This window comes from Diplotaxodon limnothrissa, linkage group LG19, assembly GCF_057381915.1.
Source record: "Diplotaxodon limnothrissa isolate DT_005_m linkage group LG19, D_limnothrissa_male_GT1.1, whole genome shotgun sequence".
Classification (NCBI taxonomy): Eukaryota; Metazoa; Chordata; class Actinopteri; order Cichliformes; family Cichlidae; genus Diplotaxodon; species Diplotaxodon limnothrissa.
The window spans coordinates 6,953,602-6,973,071 of NC_140614.1; the positions used below are offsets into that span (position 1 = coordinate 6,953,602).

The following is a 19,470-nucleotide window of genomic DNA, read 5'->3' on the forward strand; positions in this document are numbered from 1 at the left end:
CACCAAAAACATGCGGTAGGTTTAAATTTAGGTCTGCAAATAAAAAACTGCAAACTGTAAAACACAATTGCTGAATGAAAATTGAAGTTCCAGTGACAATTTGAGTCAAGGAGGGAAAGAAGTTCTAGAATGGAAAGTGACATTCTAAAATAAAAAAATGTAGAAGTTCTAATTTGGAAAAAAGGTTAAAAAAAAAAGTAATTGTGTGGGATTTAAAATCGAATGAATATAACTTTACTGGAAAGTGACGCTCGAGAATTGAGGTTGGAGTTTTTAAGTAGGAAGTAAAATTCTAGAATACAAATGTAAAATGTTCCCTTTCAAAGTGCTGATTTGAACTAAATGGAACTTGGAATTTTACAATGAATACATAGAAACACTTTACAACTTTAGGATGAATTCAAATGTCTAGAATGAACAAGTTACAGAATGGAAGGTAAATGAAAGCTTCAAGAGTACCTTAGTGAAAGGTCCAGTTATAAGGGCATTTGCAGTAGCCAATGACAGCTTTTTAACAAATGACAACACAAAACAGACTTTGGTATAAAATACTTTAATAAATAATAGTATTGTTCTAAGAACAAACAAAAAAATTCCACTAACAAACCAAGACTTTTACCAAATATTGTACAAAATAATTACAATGTTCTGCACATTCAGCCCTCCGTGTGGGGCTAACAGAAAGTAAAAATTTACTGAGAGAAAAATTATTTGGGTTTTCTATGAATGCATCTGCATTAACAAAAAATATTGAAAAAAAAATCATCATATTCATCTGCAAACAGTGACAATAACTGACCCCCAACCCCCTCCTGCAACTGCTGTGGAGGTAACACTAAACATTTCTCTTCCTGTATGTTCTTAGTGCAGAAACAGACTGGACAACATCCACAACAGTCAAACAACATCAACAGTAATACAACTTGTTCCCTTCATTAGACCAGAGTAGATACACACAGGGAGAGGCGGTACATTAGGATACAGACACATCTATTGCAAGCAGGTTCCCATTCACACAACACACTGTCTGTGATGAGGTTTCAGTGTCTTGCTAAACAGCACTTCCCCTGGGTGGATGATTACCGTGGAGTTGTTTGAAGCTAACACCATGCTGCTCTGTGCAGCATCTCTGCTGTCAGCAGACTGTAGAACTATAAATTTGTAACTCACATACTAAGAGGCTCAGGTGAGACTGGCAGCGGGGCTTTTAAGTTGTTTGGACCCTGCGTCCTCTACATACTGAAAATAGAAATCAGATGCATCAGTGCTGATTAAAGATTCACCAAAGTTTTCCTTTTTGCCATTTGGTGTCCAATAATCTCGTAAGCAGCATGTGGCAGAGCACCTCAGAACCGTCAGTCAAAAACTTTCTTAACTTGAAATTATATTTCCATTCTGCCAGACATGAACAGAAACACATCATTTATAGCATACAGCGCTTCGCCTTTGCTTTTGACAAGACAAATATCAAAATTCTTCAATTTGCTTGCCTGCTGTGATGCCAAAATGATGATTGTCAAATGTCAGTACATGCATTTCTGTAGGGAGTATGACATTAATGAATTAAGAAGTGCTTTCGGGAACAGCTTTACTCGTTTTGAGTGATGATACTGAGGAAAACCTGAACAAAGAAACCTAGATCTGGATCTACTCGGATTGCTTCAAATGTAAAAGAACAATGTGGATTAGAAGGTAGAGATCAGCAGTTATGAGTGAGTCATTAAGTGATAAATGACAATGGTGTGTTACAGCAAGTCCAATGTGGAGAAAATGAAAGAAAATACATAATTTAGCAAAAATCCAACAGAAAACTGAGCAAATACATAAATTAGAACCTATCTGGATACAAAATGGCATAAAATCAAAATAACATCAGTCATATTAATATATTTTTTGGAGGACTGGCTTTATACTTAGCCCTGAACACTGTGATAATGAAATTCAGGGACCGAAGTTTAAAAAGATCAAATGGACCCCCCCCCAAAAAAAGAAAATACACTACAAATTGAATTTGTAGAATTAAAAGTATCAAAAGTAATAAAAGGTGACTATTGCAAATGCTCATAAAATTTCACTCTGGAGGTCTCCAGTGAGATGAAAATGACTGTTAATGATGGAGTTCCTGTAGCTGTAGCACTGATGACCCAGCTGATCCTCACAGCCTGTTCCAATGGCTGGCAGGTCTGGGATCAGCTCTCTAACAAATAATTCTAAACATAAAGACAAACAATCAACACTTAATTTCTCTTTAAACAAGTTTTCATGACTCAGTGGGACCACGGGCACTGAAAAATCTGTCTAAAACCTGTCGTAGTGTCAACAGACACTGATAAACGGAATGACATAATTAAAAAAAGAAAGAAAGAAACAACCACAAAACAATCTTATTTTTTAGAATAACTATGATACAAAGCATCACTTAAGTTATTAAACTCAAATATACACAGCCATTTTTTATATTTACATATGTACAATGCAAAGAAGAAAACAGCATTTACTGCGATCGAGTTGTTGTTAGGACTTCTTTCCCTTTTTGTGTATTTAAAATCTGCGTACAGTCTACAAGAGGAAGGAAAGAAGTAAAAATAGGAGCTGAAGGCACTTTTCTACTAAAGCAATATGCTGAAAAATAATCATGCAGACTTGCAGGAAGTAGTGCCAATTATTTTCAAATGATATATAAACCTTTAAGATGTTTATGACTGTAAACAAACAAACAAAAAAAAAATCATGCCAGGCATTATACAGTGGTTACTTTGTGCCAACTTTCAAAGAACTTAAATATATATATAAAACTTGTTTTTAGTATTTTTTTTCTTTAAATAAAAACACATGATTTGAAGACAGTGTAGAAAAGGCCCACAGGTGTGGGCTAAGGCAGACAGGAAACAAATGCACCACGCCACGCAGTAGAAACGGCGTTAACAGCTGCCAGCCAATGACGTTCAGTTAAATCTCCAAAGTTTCAAAGAAACAAACGTGAGCGTTAGTTTTTTTCTAGTGAAGCAAAAAAAATAAAAAATAGAAAGAAATGTGTGTAAACAGAAAATCTAGAAATGTGAAAAGAAAATTCTTGATTTCAACAGTGTAACAATCCAGAAATCCCGAAGCCGTGATGTTTAATTTTCATGCCTCTTTTTTTTTTTTTTTTTTTTTTTATAGTAACATCTGTGCTGCAGAAGAAGAATTTAAATAAGGCGAGGCAAATAAAAAATATAAAATTAAAGCATCTGTAATCTTCACTTTTGGTGCTTTTAAGAGTTGAAAAGTCAGTGACATTGAAGACATCGCAGTTTCTTCCTTTTACTCAGACGGTCCCTCCTCTTCCTGTGTGGGGTTCACACGTAGTGATCTTTAATGTCCTCGCTGAGTTTGGCGGCATTCAGGTTTTTACACCGGTTGTCTTTGGGGCTGTACGCTGTCCGGTGCGGCACCTTCAGCGGACCGCTGCGCGTTGTACAAATCATCCCTCCCTTACCCATCATTCCCCTGTCCTGTGTTATGGTGCACTTCTGAGGCGGACACTTGTCTCCCATGCCCAACGCCCTTTCCTCGTCTTCCGCCTGATCCCCCTCGTGCTCCCCGTCCTCCTCACCCTCGGCCCCATCGCACGTCCTGTCAGAGGGGCCCATCAGTTTCTTGCATTCATACTGAACGTCTTTGTCGCGGTTATCCTTGAGAGTGTTGCTTCGCAGCGGCTCCAGCTGGTTGTTGACTGTTGTCTCCTCAGATCGGGCCGCTCTCTCGCGCTCTTTCTTCCTCTTGCGGGTCCACCAAACGCAAACAACGATGCAGAAGATCCAGAGAACGCTGAAGACCACACACAAAACTGGGACCAGGTAACCTGAAGAGGAAGGTTTAATGGGATATTAGGAGATCATTGCATTTAAAGATGTTACAAAGATATATCATACCATCGGCAAAATTAAGAAAAAAGCATGTACCTATTGTTTTGTACAGAATATAATAACTAAATTTGACTAAATTTGGAACCGCTTCAGTTTTTTCTTGCAGATCAGAGGCCAGAGAGTGATTGTATAGAATTTTGTAACATCAGTGTGATTCGTGATTGAGCAACACAATTTTAAGTGATAAATTGAACAAAAATGCTAGTTGTAGCAAATATGACAAAAATACGGTAGACTAATTCTCACAGAGGAACCGATGTGTAACTCACCACCAGTAGGGCACTCCACCACCACCTTCACTTTGACCTCAACCACTGCCAGAATGATGGTGCTGTTCTGGCGTTTGGACAGCGCAGTGGTGATAGCGCTGGCCACCTTCTGGATCTGTCCACAGTCGCCGTCTTTCGATCCTCCATCCTGCTCAAAAGACTACAAAGAGGAAGAACAGGAACAATAAGATTTATTTCTCTTTTTAATTCAAAATAACTTGTTTCGCCGTTTAGATTTGAATATGTGGTGGGTATAGCTCAGAGAAAGTTTAGTGTTTTCATAGCTGATTGCAGGAATTAATGGTTTCATTCAATTATGGTCCTGGAAGACACTTGCTTTTGTATAATCCTGGATTACATGAGAACATCTCATTGCATTTATTTTTGGTTAAAATCACATCATTTCTGTGCCTCTTCTGAAAGGTTCATCGTGTCACGTTTAGTTTTCTACTGCCAGAAAGTCTGATTCTCACAAACCACACCCAGAAGATAAGCAAAACCAGAACCATCGTGACAAGAATAACAGAGAGAGTTCCAATCAAATCATGATCCCTGCACACACTAAAATATGTAATGCACATCTTAAACATCTGACAGTTGCTTTTCATTACAGGGGACACAAATACTCCCTCAAACCTTTCAGTGCTCTTTGAATAGAGCTTTTCAGCGATGTAAAGAAAAGCTGATTTGTAGGTAAAAGGAAAAAAATTTGCAAAACACAGATTCCCTCAGTGCAGCGGAGAAAGAAAAGAAGTCCCATTCGCCAAATGGTCAAAGTCTCGCTCGAGGCCATGTAAGAAGACAAAAAAGAAGAAGAAGAAAAAACACATTCATCCGTCAGAATAAAAGAGATTCTCCTCCCAACATCTGGCAGGCTGTGAACCCACCCCCCCCGCTGAGGGTGGAGTTAATTGCCTAATAAGGTGCTGATGGTGAGAACAGAGAGGTGGAGTTGGGGATGCAGGGCTGTTGTTGGGGGATTAGCTGTGTGCTGTGTAGTTCAATTAGGACAAACAATAGAAAAGAGGCCAGCTGTGCTCCCTGCTCGCCTGGGGACAAACACTCCTTTTTTCTTCTCCTGAGGAAATCAGCAGCTCATTCACACACCCAACTTCCAGACTGACTGACAGATCACATTGCAGAGATACTGAGCTCAGTGCACAACGTGCATGCTGTAGACTGCAAGGAGATCTTTTGGGGTTCATCATTTTCTCTATATATTGTTTACTGTGTGTGGAGGTCCGAGTTTGCTTAATAACACCCAAATACTCTTGAAGGATTTATTTATTTATTTATTTTTACCATATTTTGTTCCAGTTTGGAGAGGAAATGTATCTAACACACTTGACAGCAACATGTGCTCAATTCTAGAACAATCACTGTTCTAGTGTTTAAGTTCCTCTTGTGCCAGAAAGCGGCTATCCTGAAGCAGGAGCTAAAACATCCCAACGCTGGAGTTCTAAGAACTTAGTTGTAATTTTGGGCATGTAGACAGGACTCCCTCCAAGAGCTGTAAGAAGAATCAGTCCACATCCTCTTACACTATTTCTACCTAGCGGGAAAGGTAATCCTCAGCAAAAAAAAGCTCAAACAGAAGGAAATAATTAATTTTTTTTGCAATTATTTGGGACTATCTTGAGCAGCGGATGAAAACACATTTAGTGTTTAGTTCATTAGTGTTGGTTTGTGTTTGTCCAACCCCAACTGGTCACGACAGACGGCTGCCCCCTCTGGAGTCCGGTTCTGCTAAAGGTTTCTTCTTGTTAAAAGGGAGCTTTTCCTTCCTACTGTCACCAAGTGCTCGCTCAAAGGGGGTTGTTTGATTGTTGCAGTTTTCTCTGGGGTTATTTAGGGTCTTTACCTTACAATACAAAGTGCCTTGTTGTTATATATATATATATATATATATATATATATATCGAACAATACAACATTTGTAATTTATTTTATCAATTTTCCTTCTGACGATGCTGTCTGTGTTGAGCGCTCAGTGAATCTGTGTTCGACTACTCCGCCTAGGCTGCACTGTCGAGCGCAGATCCACTGAGCGCTCCACACAGACAGCATAGTCAGAAGGAAGAGCACAGGGCAAGCTAGCGAGACAGAAGTTAAGCTCTCAGCAACATGGACCTCCCCCACTCTCATTCAGATCTGGCGTTTGGAATTATTTTGGTTTTCATGTGACGTATGACCCTGAAGGTAAGCGAGTCATGGACTAAAGTAAAACAGTATGTTGGATGTGCCATGCAATGCTCAATTACATTGGTGTGAACTAGTGTGTTAGCGCAGTTAGCTCGTTAACGTGTTGGCCGTCTAGCCCCATGCACGGAGCGATCGGCGGTAGCTCGTTAACGGAGATTTGCCGTGTTGTGGCGTTAAGGTCATTTCAACGAGATTAACCTGAAAGCACTAGTGGGAACACAACGAATATGACTGCACATTTACACCGACATCATCCTAGTGCAAAGACAAAAACAACAAGCATGCTACTAACTTTAGCCGAGTCATTTAGACAGCTGTTAGCACATGATTCTCCTTATGCTGCTGAGAATATAGCCCAGAAGAAGCGGATAGTATAGCTTTTATTTTGGAAAGAGACATTTCTCTGTAATAAACTCTCTTTTCCAAAGATGAGTGATTCCTCAATCAGATACAGGGCTTGCAATATCGCTAGCCCGACGTCCCGGAGCTAGCGATTTTTTCAGTCGGGCTACCAAAATCTATCTCTTCCCTGCCCGTCGGGCTATTGTAGGAAAAATATATGTCAATGCTTTTGCATTCTTTCAGAAATGTAGCTGGGTAATTATGTCATTGGCATCGGTGAGCCACTGTCAATATGTGACATATTGAAGTCGCGTTTGAATTTGCGCTTGTTTTTTTGCTTTCACTTTGCAATCGTGCGAACTGTGTATAGAGAGCGACAGCACTGATCTGTGAGTGATGATAATTTGTGCACCAATTCCTCTGACATCGTCTTATTAATCGTTAGCTTACTATGCAAACATGACAAGTGAAATCTCCTGCAGCAAGCTTAAACATGTGAGAGGTTGATCACGCAGAGAATCGCTGAGCTTATGTGAGTGCCTGTGTAAAAGCAGCAGGAGAAGTTATGACAAATCAGACTATAAGGCAAAAAGAAAGTGCAGCTTTATGGTTTCATGGACAAAAGAATTTCTGTGGCTGCAATATGACGAGCTATATAACCAGGGCTGCACATAAGTGGTCCGCAGGTGCGCATTCGCTGTCAAAATAAAAAACACGCACAAGGGTTAGGGTTAAATTTAAAAACTGTACTTTTGAGTTAAAATATATATTTATAATTTTAATAAATGACAAATTAAAAAGGCATGAACATTTTTTTTGTATCGAAAAAATATCGAACCGTGACACCAAAGTATCGAACCGAACCGTGAATTTTGTGTATCGTTGCACCCCTAATATGTATGTGTGTGTGTGTATGTATATATATATATATATATATATATAACTATAACTCAACTAAATCGAATGCATGGCTACAAAGACAGAGGAAATTCCACCAGCGCCTCCAAAAAGCCAACAGCATCGAGCCAAACGTTTGCGATGCTATCAGCAGACAGAGCGCTGACTGGTAGAAACGCTGGCTTGGACAGTAATGGGAACAACAGTGGAATTCCCCATGAAGAGAAAGAAGCACAAAAAATTGTTAAAATTAAAAACAGTTTCCAACACTCCACTACAAAAGATTTCTTATGTATGATGACTGTTTTTTCCATGCCAAGCGCTAAAGCAAAGGACCAACACAGCATGAACATAAACAAGTGTTTCCCACCTTACTAGTTTTTCCATATCTGTATATAAATTCAACACCGCCACACCTACAACAAGCGGACATCAGTCTGCAAAGGTCTGTGCAGCACCCATGGACAACTCTGTGATGAGCATGCCTGATGAAACAAATCGAAGTAAACACTTTCAAATATTTGGCCACAACTTCTTGAACATCCCTCAGTTTTCCTTAAAAAACATTTGAAGAGGCCACAACATGTTCGAGGGGACACAAACCAAGACAAACCACTCGTCCCCACATGCATTCTGAAACACAGGCATCGCACTTCTTTCTCCGCTCAGGTTAAAGCCTGCGCTCAGATCATAAAGATTTCACTCGCACGTGAAACTGAGCGGTGACATATCACTGCAACACAAGTCCGCAACAAGTGGGAGTGGAGCTTTTTATTTTTTTTCCTCCTTCTTTTTATGAAAGCCTTGTTGAGGAGTTTGGGTGGATGTCAGGCTCACCACTCCTTTTCCTGTATCTGTCGCTCAAAACAGGCCTGCAAACATCAGAGGAACAAAAACTAATCCCCTCCATTAAGAGCTTAGATGTGACTGATTCCCTCAAGTCTGGGTGGCCGAGAGTGAGAAATACAGAAACTAAAACAAAGAGGGGGGAAATTATAAAGGAGGGCAAATAAAAGCAAGCAAGGGAGACAGATGGGATCAGACAGATTGTGCAGATATTAAAGGAGAAGATAAAGAAGACAGGGAAGGAAAAGATGCAGAGGAAGAAGAAGAAATATGCAGAAGGAGAGCAAGATCGGCAAGTTCCCAAAAGTAAAGCTAAATTTTAACCAGATGTTGTTAAAAGCATCAAATACTTCTTTCTTTCCTCTCTCTGTTTTCTAAAACAAGGACGAAATAAACCAAAAATAGAAAAAAGATCTGATTTTATTGTCCTCTACTGGAAACAATTTGCAGTGGGGGGTTATGTGCGATTCAATAAAGTGGAAGAAGAAAAAAAGGGACAAGTGAGGAGGAAAGACTGGGAGTTCGTGTAAGCAGGATCAAAGATCAGAGAGGCATCTCCACAGAATCATGGTAGTGGGTGGATGCAGTAGCCATAATGGGGGATGAATTATTTGCATAAAGATACATATTTCAAACTGAAGAAGCTTCTCGGATGAGCGGTGAAACATCTTCAAGCAACTTAAAGAAGTCGCTTTTCTTTCCAAGCTCCTTAGACTATGATGACCTGTATGACTGAGAACCTTCACAGACTTTCTAAACGTTTCTTTCTTCCTTTTCCTGTCTTGGAATCATCCTAAAACTTCTCACCAATGCTCTTTGCTTTTTCAAATATAAAGGCACAAGTCAGTCTTACATTGTGGGACAAGTGCACACAAGTGCATGTGTGTGTGTGTGTAATAATTACCAAAGCGACTTCCACGGCATCACTGGTGGAGTAGGACTGGTCACAGAGGATGAGCAATGCCCGCTCTTCAGCAAGCGTCCGAGTCACGGGGAGATACCTCAGCTCCGAGCAGATGTTCTCCACTGTGGTTCCCTGCGGCACACGGACAACACGGGTGAACAAATTCCTCTCATTCCTTTTAAGTCTTTCTTACATGGATTCAATCCGAAAGCATCCCCCAGCAGGGGGAAAACCTTGCCTCATCAGCACTTTGTCAGAGGAGCAGATTTGTTCCCATTCAGACATGCCCGACAGGCATGACCCAGACAGCCAGACAAACTTTTCCCCTCCCCCTGCTAAGACTCAAAGTTTTTTGGTCAGTACAGAGCTGATCCAGCACCTGTCCCTTTGTAAAAGTGTCCTCTATATTAAAAGCCATGTGTTAATATTAATAGTCTTGAAATGTATGGAGAATACATTAAGAATCACGTTTATGTGAACTGTGCCTGCAATGTAAAACCACAGATTTTTGTTCAGTGCCACTAAAGCATAAGACATAAAAGGCTTTTGTAACTGGACCCACAGACCAAGCTTAAAAAAATTCAGAAGACAACGATTCAAGTTCCTACTTCTGTATGATTTACTCACCTGTGGCACTTTGTCCTTTTTAAAGATGAGTGTGATGTGAGCACAGTTGTTATCCAGATAGCCGCTGTTAGGTTCACACTGGGTGTGCAGAGGTGTGGGGGGGTCTGGCGTTGAGCACACCCCCCACTGATGACAGGGTGGCGAGAAGCAGGTGAGGAACTGGTGCTCCACACACTCGTGACCTCCGGGGCAGGACGGAAGGTTTGCTTCGGGAGGCGGAAGAGCCTTCGGGAGGATGCAGAGCTTACGGCCACATCTCACCTAGAGGAATTCAGCGTTCAGAGAGAGGGTCCACACCAAACGCTCAGTTAGCTAATACCGAGCTAGCTTAGCTTTAGCAATTACGATTCATTCTCGTATTCCTAACCTTGGAACAATGAACATTCCCGTTGACACACTGGCATGTGTTACATTCCTCCTCCCAGCGGCTGCCGTGAGGAAACTGTAGGTCAGTGTGACGGCATGGCTTCCCAAGTCCGATGACTGGAAAGAAGAAGGAATTAAAGCAACAATTGAAGTTGTCAAATGTAATCTTAAATGTAAGTTATAATCCTATAAAACTGCTGGAGTTCACTGTAGTCACATGAAAGCCATAGAGCTGCCCTAGGTAGACATATTATTCTCTCTCCTTTTCTTCTGTCATATACAGCACCTACTATCAGAGTAGTGAATGCTTACATTAAAAATGGTGGAAGTTCAAAATAATGATGTCAGTGTATGCCGATGTAGTCCTGCAAGCCAAAAGCTCACTCCATTTCAGATACTTTTTCTATTTTTAGCTCTGCTTGATGTCATAGACAGAGGATATTGCAAATATGGTTGTCTTAGCCCCTCCTGCTTTTAAGACCTTGTGTTTACTGGGGACAGCCAATCAGAAGACAGGGAGCTTAAATAGAGGGCCAAGGGATCTACGTATAGGCTTCAGACCCAAAGGGCACACAAAGGGTGCTAAATAAAGACAAACGTTTGTGAAAAATGAACAAACAGCTACTCTGATAAAAGGTCCAAGCAAAGAAATATTGGAAACGAGCATAATAGGTCTTCTTTAATAAAATGATTCAAATCTGGTTTACGTCTAAACCATCATCTTATGAACCTCTATAAACAGCTATTTATTGTACTTACAGTCTTGGCAGCGAGGTCCAGCATGTCCTGGAGGACAGAGACAGCGGTAGCCATTGATCTCATCCATGCAGGTCGAACCTTCAGCACAAGGAGACGACTGACACTCATCGATGTCTGAAAGAGAAAACCGCAGGCAGCGTGCAGAGAATTATTAAACTTCTAATGCCCACCATAGACCAGTCTAGACAAGTCCCGGTGACTCACTGTAACAACTGTGAGTGCTTTATTTAAAAAGCAAGCATTGTAGGCATTGTTAGAAAAAACTTTTCAGATTATAGCGCATAGAAAGTTGAAAACTACAACCTAAAAACATTAAGAACTAAAAAATATTTTTAAGTACAGATATTTCTTTCAGTGTTGCATTTCTCTTTTGAGTGTTTCTCTACTTAAAAAAAAAAAAAAAAAAAAGTCTCAAATACCGGTTTGGTTTTAAACTCTTTAAAAGAATAACGCTGAACGCTTTGGTTCAGCGGGGGCTTTTTCTGAAGAGCTCTCTCCCAGAAGGGCCACGGGAGAGCGCACAGACCTGTCTGACAAACTTCAGCTCTGACCTCGCTCGGTGCAGAGGGGAGAGGTTAAGACGGTCTTCCTGAAAGGCTTCCTAATCTGTCGCCCTGAAACAATCGGCTCACGCTCCCTCGCTGCGGCCTTTCACCCCTGAACCCCCGCCCATCTGACCCCAGCCTCATGCCCCCTTCCAGTTCCCAGGGACTCACTGATGCGGCAGTCCGGTCCAGCGAATCCTGGAGCGCACTCGCAGCGAAACCAGTTCACACCATCCACACAGATGCCACCGTTGTAGCTACAAAGGAGACAGGAGACAGATCCAAACAAGTCAATCAAAAGTGGATTTAACCTAGAAACAAATATTCAGTTTTTGATGTTAACAAAAGCTCTCTGAATTTTTTTTGTACTTGGTAAGTAAATAATCTAATTTGACCCATATAACCCCGCTCACACACACAAAAGAGATAAGAAAATGTACGCATAGCTGGAAAATGGGTGAACGGGTAGATATGTGTAGCTTAGTAGTCCTGATTTATCCCACGCTCTGCTCTGTGGGTCTGCAGAGCCTCTCAGGCGCAGCAGGATGAAGCTGATCCCAGATCAATGTCCAGGCTTCATATGTAAATCTGCCCAGGCCACATACCGAGCCCCCCCAAACACCCCTCAACACCTTCACTCCTTACAATGTTTCCCAGGTCGAGGTCGGTGAATGGTCAGAGGGGTGACACTTCACACTCTCCTGCACTTCTCCCCCTCCTCATCCACCGCCTTCTCCAAAAAACCAAAACCACCACTAATCCACCTGTCAGTCATTGAAGGGGAGGGCAAGGGGGAGGGAAGGCTTTTGTCCAGAGTAGCCTCTCTGATGTAGAGAATCCCAAGATCTCAACAGTTTGCGTACTCCTCATTTTTTCAATAAATTGCAAAAAACAAAAAAATTATAAAATGTGTTGTTTTGTGTAGCCAACCAACCAACAACCTCAAACTCATTAACAAAAACACATCACATACAGATTTCCTTAGATACTGATATATTGTAGCACCAATACATTTTTAAAAATCATTAGAGGGCAAAATATTTCCATATCTTACCAGGGATGAGGATTGCAGTCATCAACATCTGCAAGAGGAAAGACATAATTAACTTTAAAACTTGAAACCTGTCATAATCCATAGGTGAGAATGAGTGAGTTGTATAAATGTATAAAAAGCATATGTAACTGATTTTATCCTGATGCTATAACAGTATATAGACATACGTTTTTTTAAACACACAGTATCTGCATGTATCCTGGTTAGTAAGAGAATGTAAGAAATACCCAAAACTTTGCATACTCTGTGAACATGTGGGTCCTTCCCAGCCGTCTTTGCATATACAAGTGTAGGCGTCTCCCCCTCCAACACATGTCCCTCCATTTTCGCAAGGACCTGAATCACAGGTGCTGTTCTTGGCTAAAAAAAACAAATAAAACACAGTAAAAAAAATTTTTTATAAATCATTAATGTAACTCTGTGTTTTTGCAGTGAAACAAAAGTGATGCTGGTGTCTCACCCATGTTGCAGGTGCTGCCACCCCAGCCTGAGTGACAGCTGCACAGGAAGGAGTCTCCGTGGTCATAACACGTTCCCCCGTTACTGCAGGTAGTGGAGTCGCACTGGCTCTCGCCTAGATGGCATGGGGAAAAGATTTTAAGCTTTTGACGCAATGCAAAGTGTCTATTTAATGAGTTGGCTCGCATGTTGAACTTACGTGAGTGGCAGGTCTTTCCTTTCCAGTTGTCTACACAGTTGCAGTAGAAGTCATTAAGCAGATCGACACATTGACCTCCATTCTGACAGGGGTTCCTGCTGCACTCGTTTACGTCTGGAAAAGAGTCAGACAGCAACTCAGTGCACTCGTTTTAGCTACTGATTACCGTCCTAACGTAATCAGATAACGTGTGATAATAGTTTGGTTCAACTCTTCAGCAAAAACTCAAGCTTCTCTAGCCCCAGGCATAGTCTTGGCAGAGATTATAGTATTTTGCACTCAAAACTGTCAATGTTTATTTCACCAATAAATTACTTCTGTCTAAACCTAACCCTTTTCCTTTCAAATATAATATAGACTGTCATCTGCAAATGTGTGCACTGTCTGTAAGCACATAGCCACAAAATAGATTTTGAGTCTGTCAGCTGGCTTGATTGTTACATTTTACACCTGTATTTATCTCAAATCTTCTAGTCCTCTGCGAGATCCTCAAACTGCTCATCATTCCTCTTGTGTCTCCCATGGCTGTGACTCATAATCTGCATGACTCAGCCAGGCTCTCCTTTACAGCTTGTACTGTTGAGCTACACCAACACTGAGAAAAATCCACTCCTCTGCCACACACCTACACACACTCACCAACATCACAGAGGCTGCCCTCCCAGCCGTCTGGGCAGAAACACTTAAAGGAGTTGATCTCATCGATGCAAGTGCCTCCGTTCTTGCACGGAGATGATGCACAGTCATTAATGTCTGCAGGCAAAGAGAGAAGAGTTCTTTTAATACCCTGTTAATTTTCAAGAAAAGATCAAAACTGTTGATTTTTGTCTTTTACATTTTGTTTATTGAGATTCTTTCTTCCTTCTGCTGTAGACCAAACTAAGTAGACCAAACTAAGACAGACATGATTGCTGAAGTGAGAGTTTGAATTACCGTAAGAATTATGTGGTTCCCAGTGATGGTAACTGATGATAAATATAGTCAGTGTGTGTGTGTGTGTGTGTGTGTGTGGGTGGGTCAGCTAATAATGACTCACTCTCATGGCAGTAGGTGCCAGTGAATCCCGGATCACAGGAGCAGCTGAAGTTCCCAGCCGGCAGGCTGATGCAGCGGCCACGCGGTCCACACACATTGGATGAGATGTTCCACACCCTCTTTTTAGTGTCGTTAGTTGTGACGGCAACAGTGCAACTATCAATCACTTGGGGTAACGAAATGAAAAAGAGATGATCAGCAAGGGGAGCACTTTGGAATTATTTGTCACAATTTTCTGATGAGTACATTTTTTAAAAATGTGAAGATGCTGGGTTACCTTCACATTGGTTGGTCTTGCAGTGGTCCTTGAGCTCTGAACAGGTTTTGCCCTCATAGTCATCCGGACAGCTGCAGTAGAAATCACCGGTCAGGCTGTGGCACTGAGCCTTGTTCTGACACGGGTTTGGGCTACAGGGGTTGTTCTGCAACTTCAGGAAGAAAAACAGAAAATGCATTTGTGAAACGAAACTACAGCAAAAACATCAAACTGTCTTCTGCATATTATATAAGTTGGATTTAGTCCTTACCTCACACGTTGTTCCAGTGAAGCCCTGTGGGCATTCACACATGAAGCCGTGCAGCAGGGTGTGGCAGCGCCCGCCGTTCTTACATGGACTGCTACTGCACCAGTTCCTTGGAACCTCGCAGTGCCGACCCCCAAAACCTGGCTGGCAGACACACTGGTAGCCTCTGGCCAACTCCTGGTATAAAGATAAGAAGTCATCAAAGTGTCTGCTGACACATTTTATTTATAGAGGATAATTAAACTGTCACTTTTGTCCAGATATGTTCAAGCTTTCACCATGACAACTGCTGTGACATTTGGAAAGGGTAAGTTGCACATCACAAATAGTGACTGATTTCAGGTTATAAGGAAAAAACTGTTTTTCACTAAGAAACAGCTCAACACCTTCTTTAGCTAATACATGCAAAACTAACCAGGAGGCTGATGCAGCTTACTTGACTTACTGGATCAATGCCATGCATTTTCTTTAATTCTTGATTTATCTGAAACAGGCTTCAAATCCAAACCCAAGTCCATATTTGAAGTTTTGTTTTTTATTTGTTTAACAAAACACAAAAACTCATTCAGTCATTGAATGTTGATAACCTTTCAAAGTCATAATAGCTTATTCTTTTATGTTGTGACAGGTACTTGGATGATTGGCAAGAAGCATGTTACTTCTCCGTTGCTGTCATCACATCAAAAATAAAATCAATAAAGACCTCATTATGTTTGAACTAAAAAGTCTCACCTTGCAGGTCCCTCCGTTCTGACACTGTCCGTGACAGCTGTTCACGTCTGTTGAATAATCAATCACAAGAAAAATGTCAGATCTGAAACCGACTTTGACAAAATGGGCAGAACAGTGTTGTAACGTGCAGCTGCTACAGGAAAGTGGTCGATGAAACCAAAGCAAAGTTTTCCATGCCTGGAAGAATTGCAGATTCAGAGGTGCAGATGAGCTGTGAGAATGTGCAACGTAATTTAACTTGCAGAGGGAAAAAAGCTAACCCTAAAGAGTTTAAGCAATTTAAGAAAAAAGTTTGATAGTTTGGGAAAACATTGTAGTTTTAGAAGAGTGAGCCAGTGTGTAGCAGGTACACAGCCATAAGGGAGGTATATAAGAGACAGAATACAGCTAAAGCCCAGCTTCCTTGGCCGACAAGCTTCTCTTCCACTGCCATCTGCAAATCTCTGGATTTCTCAGTAGACGTTTTTCTTTTTGTGCTTTCTAAGAAGATAAACTCTTCTTGACTTTTATGTGTACAATGTAAAATATACTATATACATATGAATTATTAAGGACTATACTGGACAGCAGCTCATTCTGTTGCTAGCACACCTGTGTCACCAAAGCATAAGGAAATTCTAGTCAAAATGTTTTGGTCACATAATATGAACATGTACTTTCTACTGTTGGAAGATTTTAAGGTGAAGTTTTGATTGTTTTGCCAATATTTTTTAAATTTACCACTGAGCTTAGAGATTGGACTGTTTCCAAAATTAAAGGTCAAAGATAAATTTATTCTTTAATATATCTTTAATAAACGTGATTAATTAAATCAATTTGCCAAAGAAAAAAAATTTGGTGGCAATAAAATTGCTGAAAATATGCAAAAACAGGTTAAAACTCACATGCTTTTAAGGCCCCGTGTGACTTTTTTGTGCAGATATTTTTTTCTTTATTTCGGGAAAAGAAAAAAAACTGCAGTAAATACTATGTTCAGATATTAAAAGATGTTACCTATTATATTGGAATTTACTAGAATTTTGCTAGCAATTTTGATATCGATAGATATTAATAGCATATTGCTATGCTGTCAGTGCTTGTAGTAAGCATCTAGAAAGACCATTTTTCCTGAAAAATTGGTTATTATTTTTGAAATAGGAATTACATGATGTAGATTTTCATGAGAAACCATCTATCAGAACAAACACTGATTTACTGCTACAGTGGAAAAGAAGCTGGCTGGACAGAGGCCCCTGTTTCACCTCTGTTTTCTACAGGTAGCTGGAAAGAGGCTAAAGACTAATGATCTGCTGGACTGATACTAACTGATGTCACAGTTCTGGCCCACCCATCCATGAAAGCAGGCACAGTGATATCCACCAATCAAGTTTTTGCAAGCGTAAGCATTGAGGCACGGCTTCCCCGCGCACTCATTTACATCTGAAAAATGGAGATGAGAGACACAGAGAAAATGAATTAAAGCCAAGAACCTGCTCAGAAAGCCCGTCACCAAGCACAGCCTCCTGTCACACAGCCCACTGAAATGAAGGCCAAAGATCGAAGGTCTTTCCCAAACTTCCCTTTTAGCGACAACTTATGTGAATTGTTTTTTTTTTCTTTTTTCATTTCATTTACGGGCTTTAAACGCAGACTTCAGGAACAAAAAATGCTCCATGGTAACTCAAAGTGCTGCGAATTATCCTGCAATATTTGACTCATGGTAACTCTTTCCAACACCTTGATTTATGGTTGTCATCCGCACTGGGCATACGCTGTTTGTAGACCTGTTTGGAGCTGTCTCCAAAACCAATTTTGGTGCTTTGATGGTTATTGGAAACACTTCAGTAGCGCCCTACCACAGCACAAGTTTAATTTAATTCCTGTATTGCTCACAGCTTTCTGCACTTATTATATATATATATATATATATATATGACACATCAAGTTACTTTTTGCACAGTGTGCAGTTATTTGCACAACCCACTGTCATTGTTGTCATCTGCTGTCTTGTGTCTGTATCGTTCTGTTCTGTCTGGTGTTGCACTGTCTTTGTTTTGTGTTTTTGCCATTTTTGCACACTTGCACTTTATGGAGTCCTGTGTTGATTGTCTGTTATATGTCATATGTAGCACTATGGTCTTGGAGGAATGTTGTCTCGTTTCACTGTGAACTGTACCACCGCACATGGTTGGAATCACAATAAAGCCACTTGATTTATTTAAATAAATGAACACTGAAATAAATGTAATGTGTACTAAGTAATAAAGTAAAGTTCATGTCTGGATGGGTGTTTACTTTTCCACTGGTTTCCATTGCCTCCCCCTACTCCTGCCATTTTGTCCTCATCCCCACCCCTAGGGGTTAATGTCTCTCTTTTGCATTCCCTGAGGGTCAACCTGCGGCATTCCAAGTGGTCAGTTTCAGAGGCAGCGCTCGCCGCTCCCACCGTGCCGCCTTGCCCACTATAAACCAACACACAGTGCATTAATACTACTCCCAGGAGGTAAGCGGCACCTGTTAGCCTGCTGAAACTAAACACCCCAAACCCCTTCCCAAAACCCGAGCCTCCTCCCGATCTAAAGCACCCGTTCACTTCATCTCCCTCTCCCACAGGTACCACCCTGCTCCCTGAAAGGGGAAGCACTCTGAGAATAACAGGACTCGTAACACAAGCCGCTGCATTTCGGTTGCTCCCTGTGTATGTTTACAGGTTATAAAGTGTTTCCTGGCTGAAGCCGGAGGGTGTGAGGGCTCCGCTATGCTGGGGCGTTGCCTCACCGTAGCGCATATACTCCACTGTTACGGCCAGTCTGGAGCCAAAGATAACCCCCCAGTGGACTAGATTTGGTCCCAAGGCTAGCAGTTGCCAGGCGGGGGGTTATTTTTAGCTTTACTCAAGTCACCTGGCTCAAATTGCAGACGATGCTCGGAGAGCGTCTCCGCTGGGCATGCGCATGCACAGACAGACACACACATGAAATTAGTGGGCCTCTTGCAGTTATACTGCTGGTTAAACGATGTGGCAGGATAAACAAACAACTAGATATGCTGTAACTCTGCGCGCAAGTGTGGATGCATGGAATTCACCATAGGTGCCACACACATTGGCTTCACCACATATCATCTAGCATGCAGTGGTTTTTCAAATTAGGATTTTAAAATTAAAATTATATAATATTATGAAGCTTCTACCTGAAAGACACCTAATTTAATTTGAAAAACACATCAATTTATGATGTTGAGCAGTCAAAACAAAAAAAAAAAAAAAAAAGAGCTGCTCAAATGAGATGATTCTCTTTCTTTAGAATACATCATTCATTAGATGGAGACAGACAGACATACCTATCTGGCAGGTCTTGCCTGTCCACTGTGGAAGACAGAGGCATTCGAAGCCGTTCTCCATGTCGATGCATGTCCCGCCCTGAGCACAGGGGCTGGAGGCACATTCATCAGTGTCTGAAATATAAGACGTATGTTAAAGCTACTATCACAGCCACAGTACTTAGTGTGGTACAGAAAACTATAGTTATATGTATCCATCTAAGTAATATTTGCCATACCTGGGAAATACCTAGACAGTTTAGCACCTCTCACCTTTAGCACAGGTTGGCCCAGTCCAGCCAGCAGGACAGTGACACTCAAACCCCGTAGGGACTTCGTGGCACGTCCCTCCGTTGGCACAAGGGTTAGACACACAGGCATGCTCCGCTAAAAAGAAAGTCAAATGTCTAATTGATTTTTATGTTTCTTTGGAGCTTTGTCCCAAATGTACTGTGGCCCAAAGCAAAGGTCTTTGAACCTAAATGTTTGGTGCGTTGTATTT

General features: G+C 41.2%; 1 protein-coding gene across 2 annotated transcripts in view; it reads right to left on the bottom strand.

Annotated features, from left to right (window-relative positions):
- Window positions 1-601: 601 nt before the first annotated feature.
- LOC146611617 (protein jagged-2-like) overlaps window positions 602-19,470 on the bottom strand; it is a 51,393-nt gene continuing 32,524 nt past the window's right edge. Inside the window, exons 8-26 of one of the 2 annotated variants that reach the window (XM_085343162.1) lie at window positions 19,242-19,355; window positions 18,990-19,103; window positions 16,974-17,087; window positions 15,669-15,715; window positions 14,940-15,113; window positions 14,690-14,840; window positions 14,414-14,578; window positions 14,017-14,130; window positions 13,378-13,491; window positions 13,180-13,293; window positions 12,963-13,079; window positions 12,720-12,747; window positions 11,837-11,922; window positions 11,121-11,234; window positions 10,363-10,478; window positions 9,996-10,256; window positions 9,369-9,500; window positions 4,178-4,337; window positions 602-3,844 (exon numbers count right to left, since the gene is read on the bottom strand). In XM_085343162.1, coding sequence (XP_085199288.1) covers window positions 3,339-3,844; window positions 4,178-4,337; window positions 9,369-9,500; window positions 9,996-10,256; window positions 10,363-10,478; window positions 11,121-11,234; window positions 11,837-11,922; window positions 12,720-12,747; window positions 12,963-13,079; window positions 13,180-13,293; window positions 13,378-13,491; window positions 14,017-14,130; window positions 14,414-14,578; window positions 14,690-14,840; window positions 14,940-15,113; window positions 15,669-15,715; window positions 16,974-17,087; window positions 18,990-19,103; window positions 19,242-19,355 — 2,741 coding nt within the window. In that variant the 3' untranslated portion in view covers window positions 602-3,338. The remainder of the gene's footprint in view (window positions 3,845-4,177; window positions 4,338-9,368; window positions 9,501-9,995; window positions 10,257-10,362; window positions 10,479-11,120; window positions 11,235-11,836; window positions 11,923-12,719; window positions 12,748-12,962; window positions 13,080-13,179; window positions 13,294-13,377; window positions 13,492-14,016; window positions 14,131-14,413; window positions 14,579-14,689; window positions 14,841-14,939; window positions 15,114-15,668; window positions 15,716-16,973; window positions 17,088-18,989; window positions 19,104-19,241; window positions 19,356-19,470) is intronic. The other variant, XM_085343163.1, reaches the window with a different exon arrangement.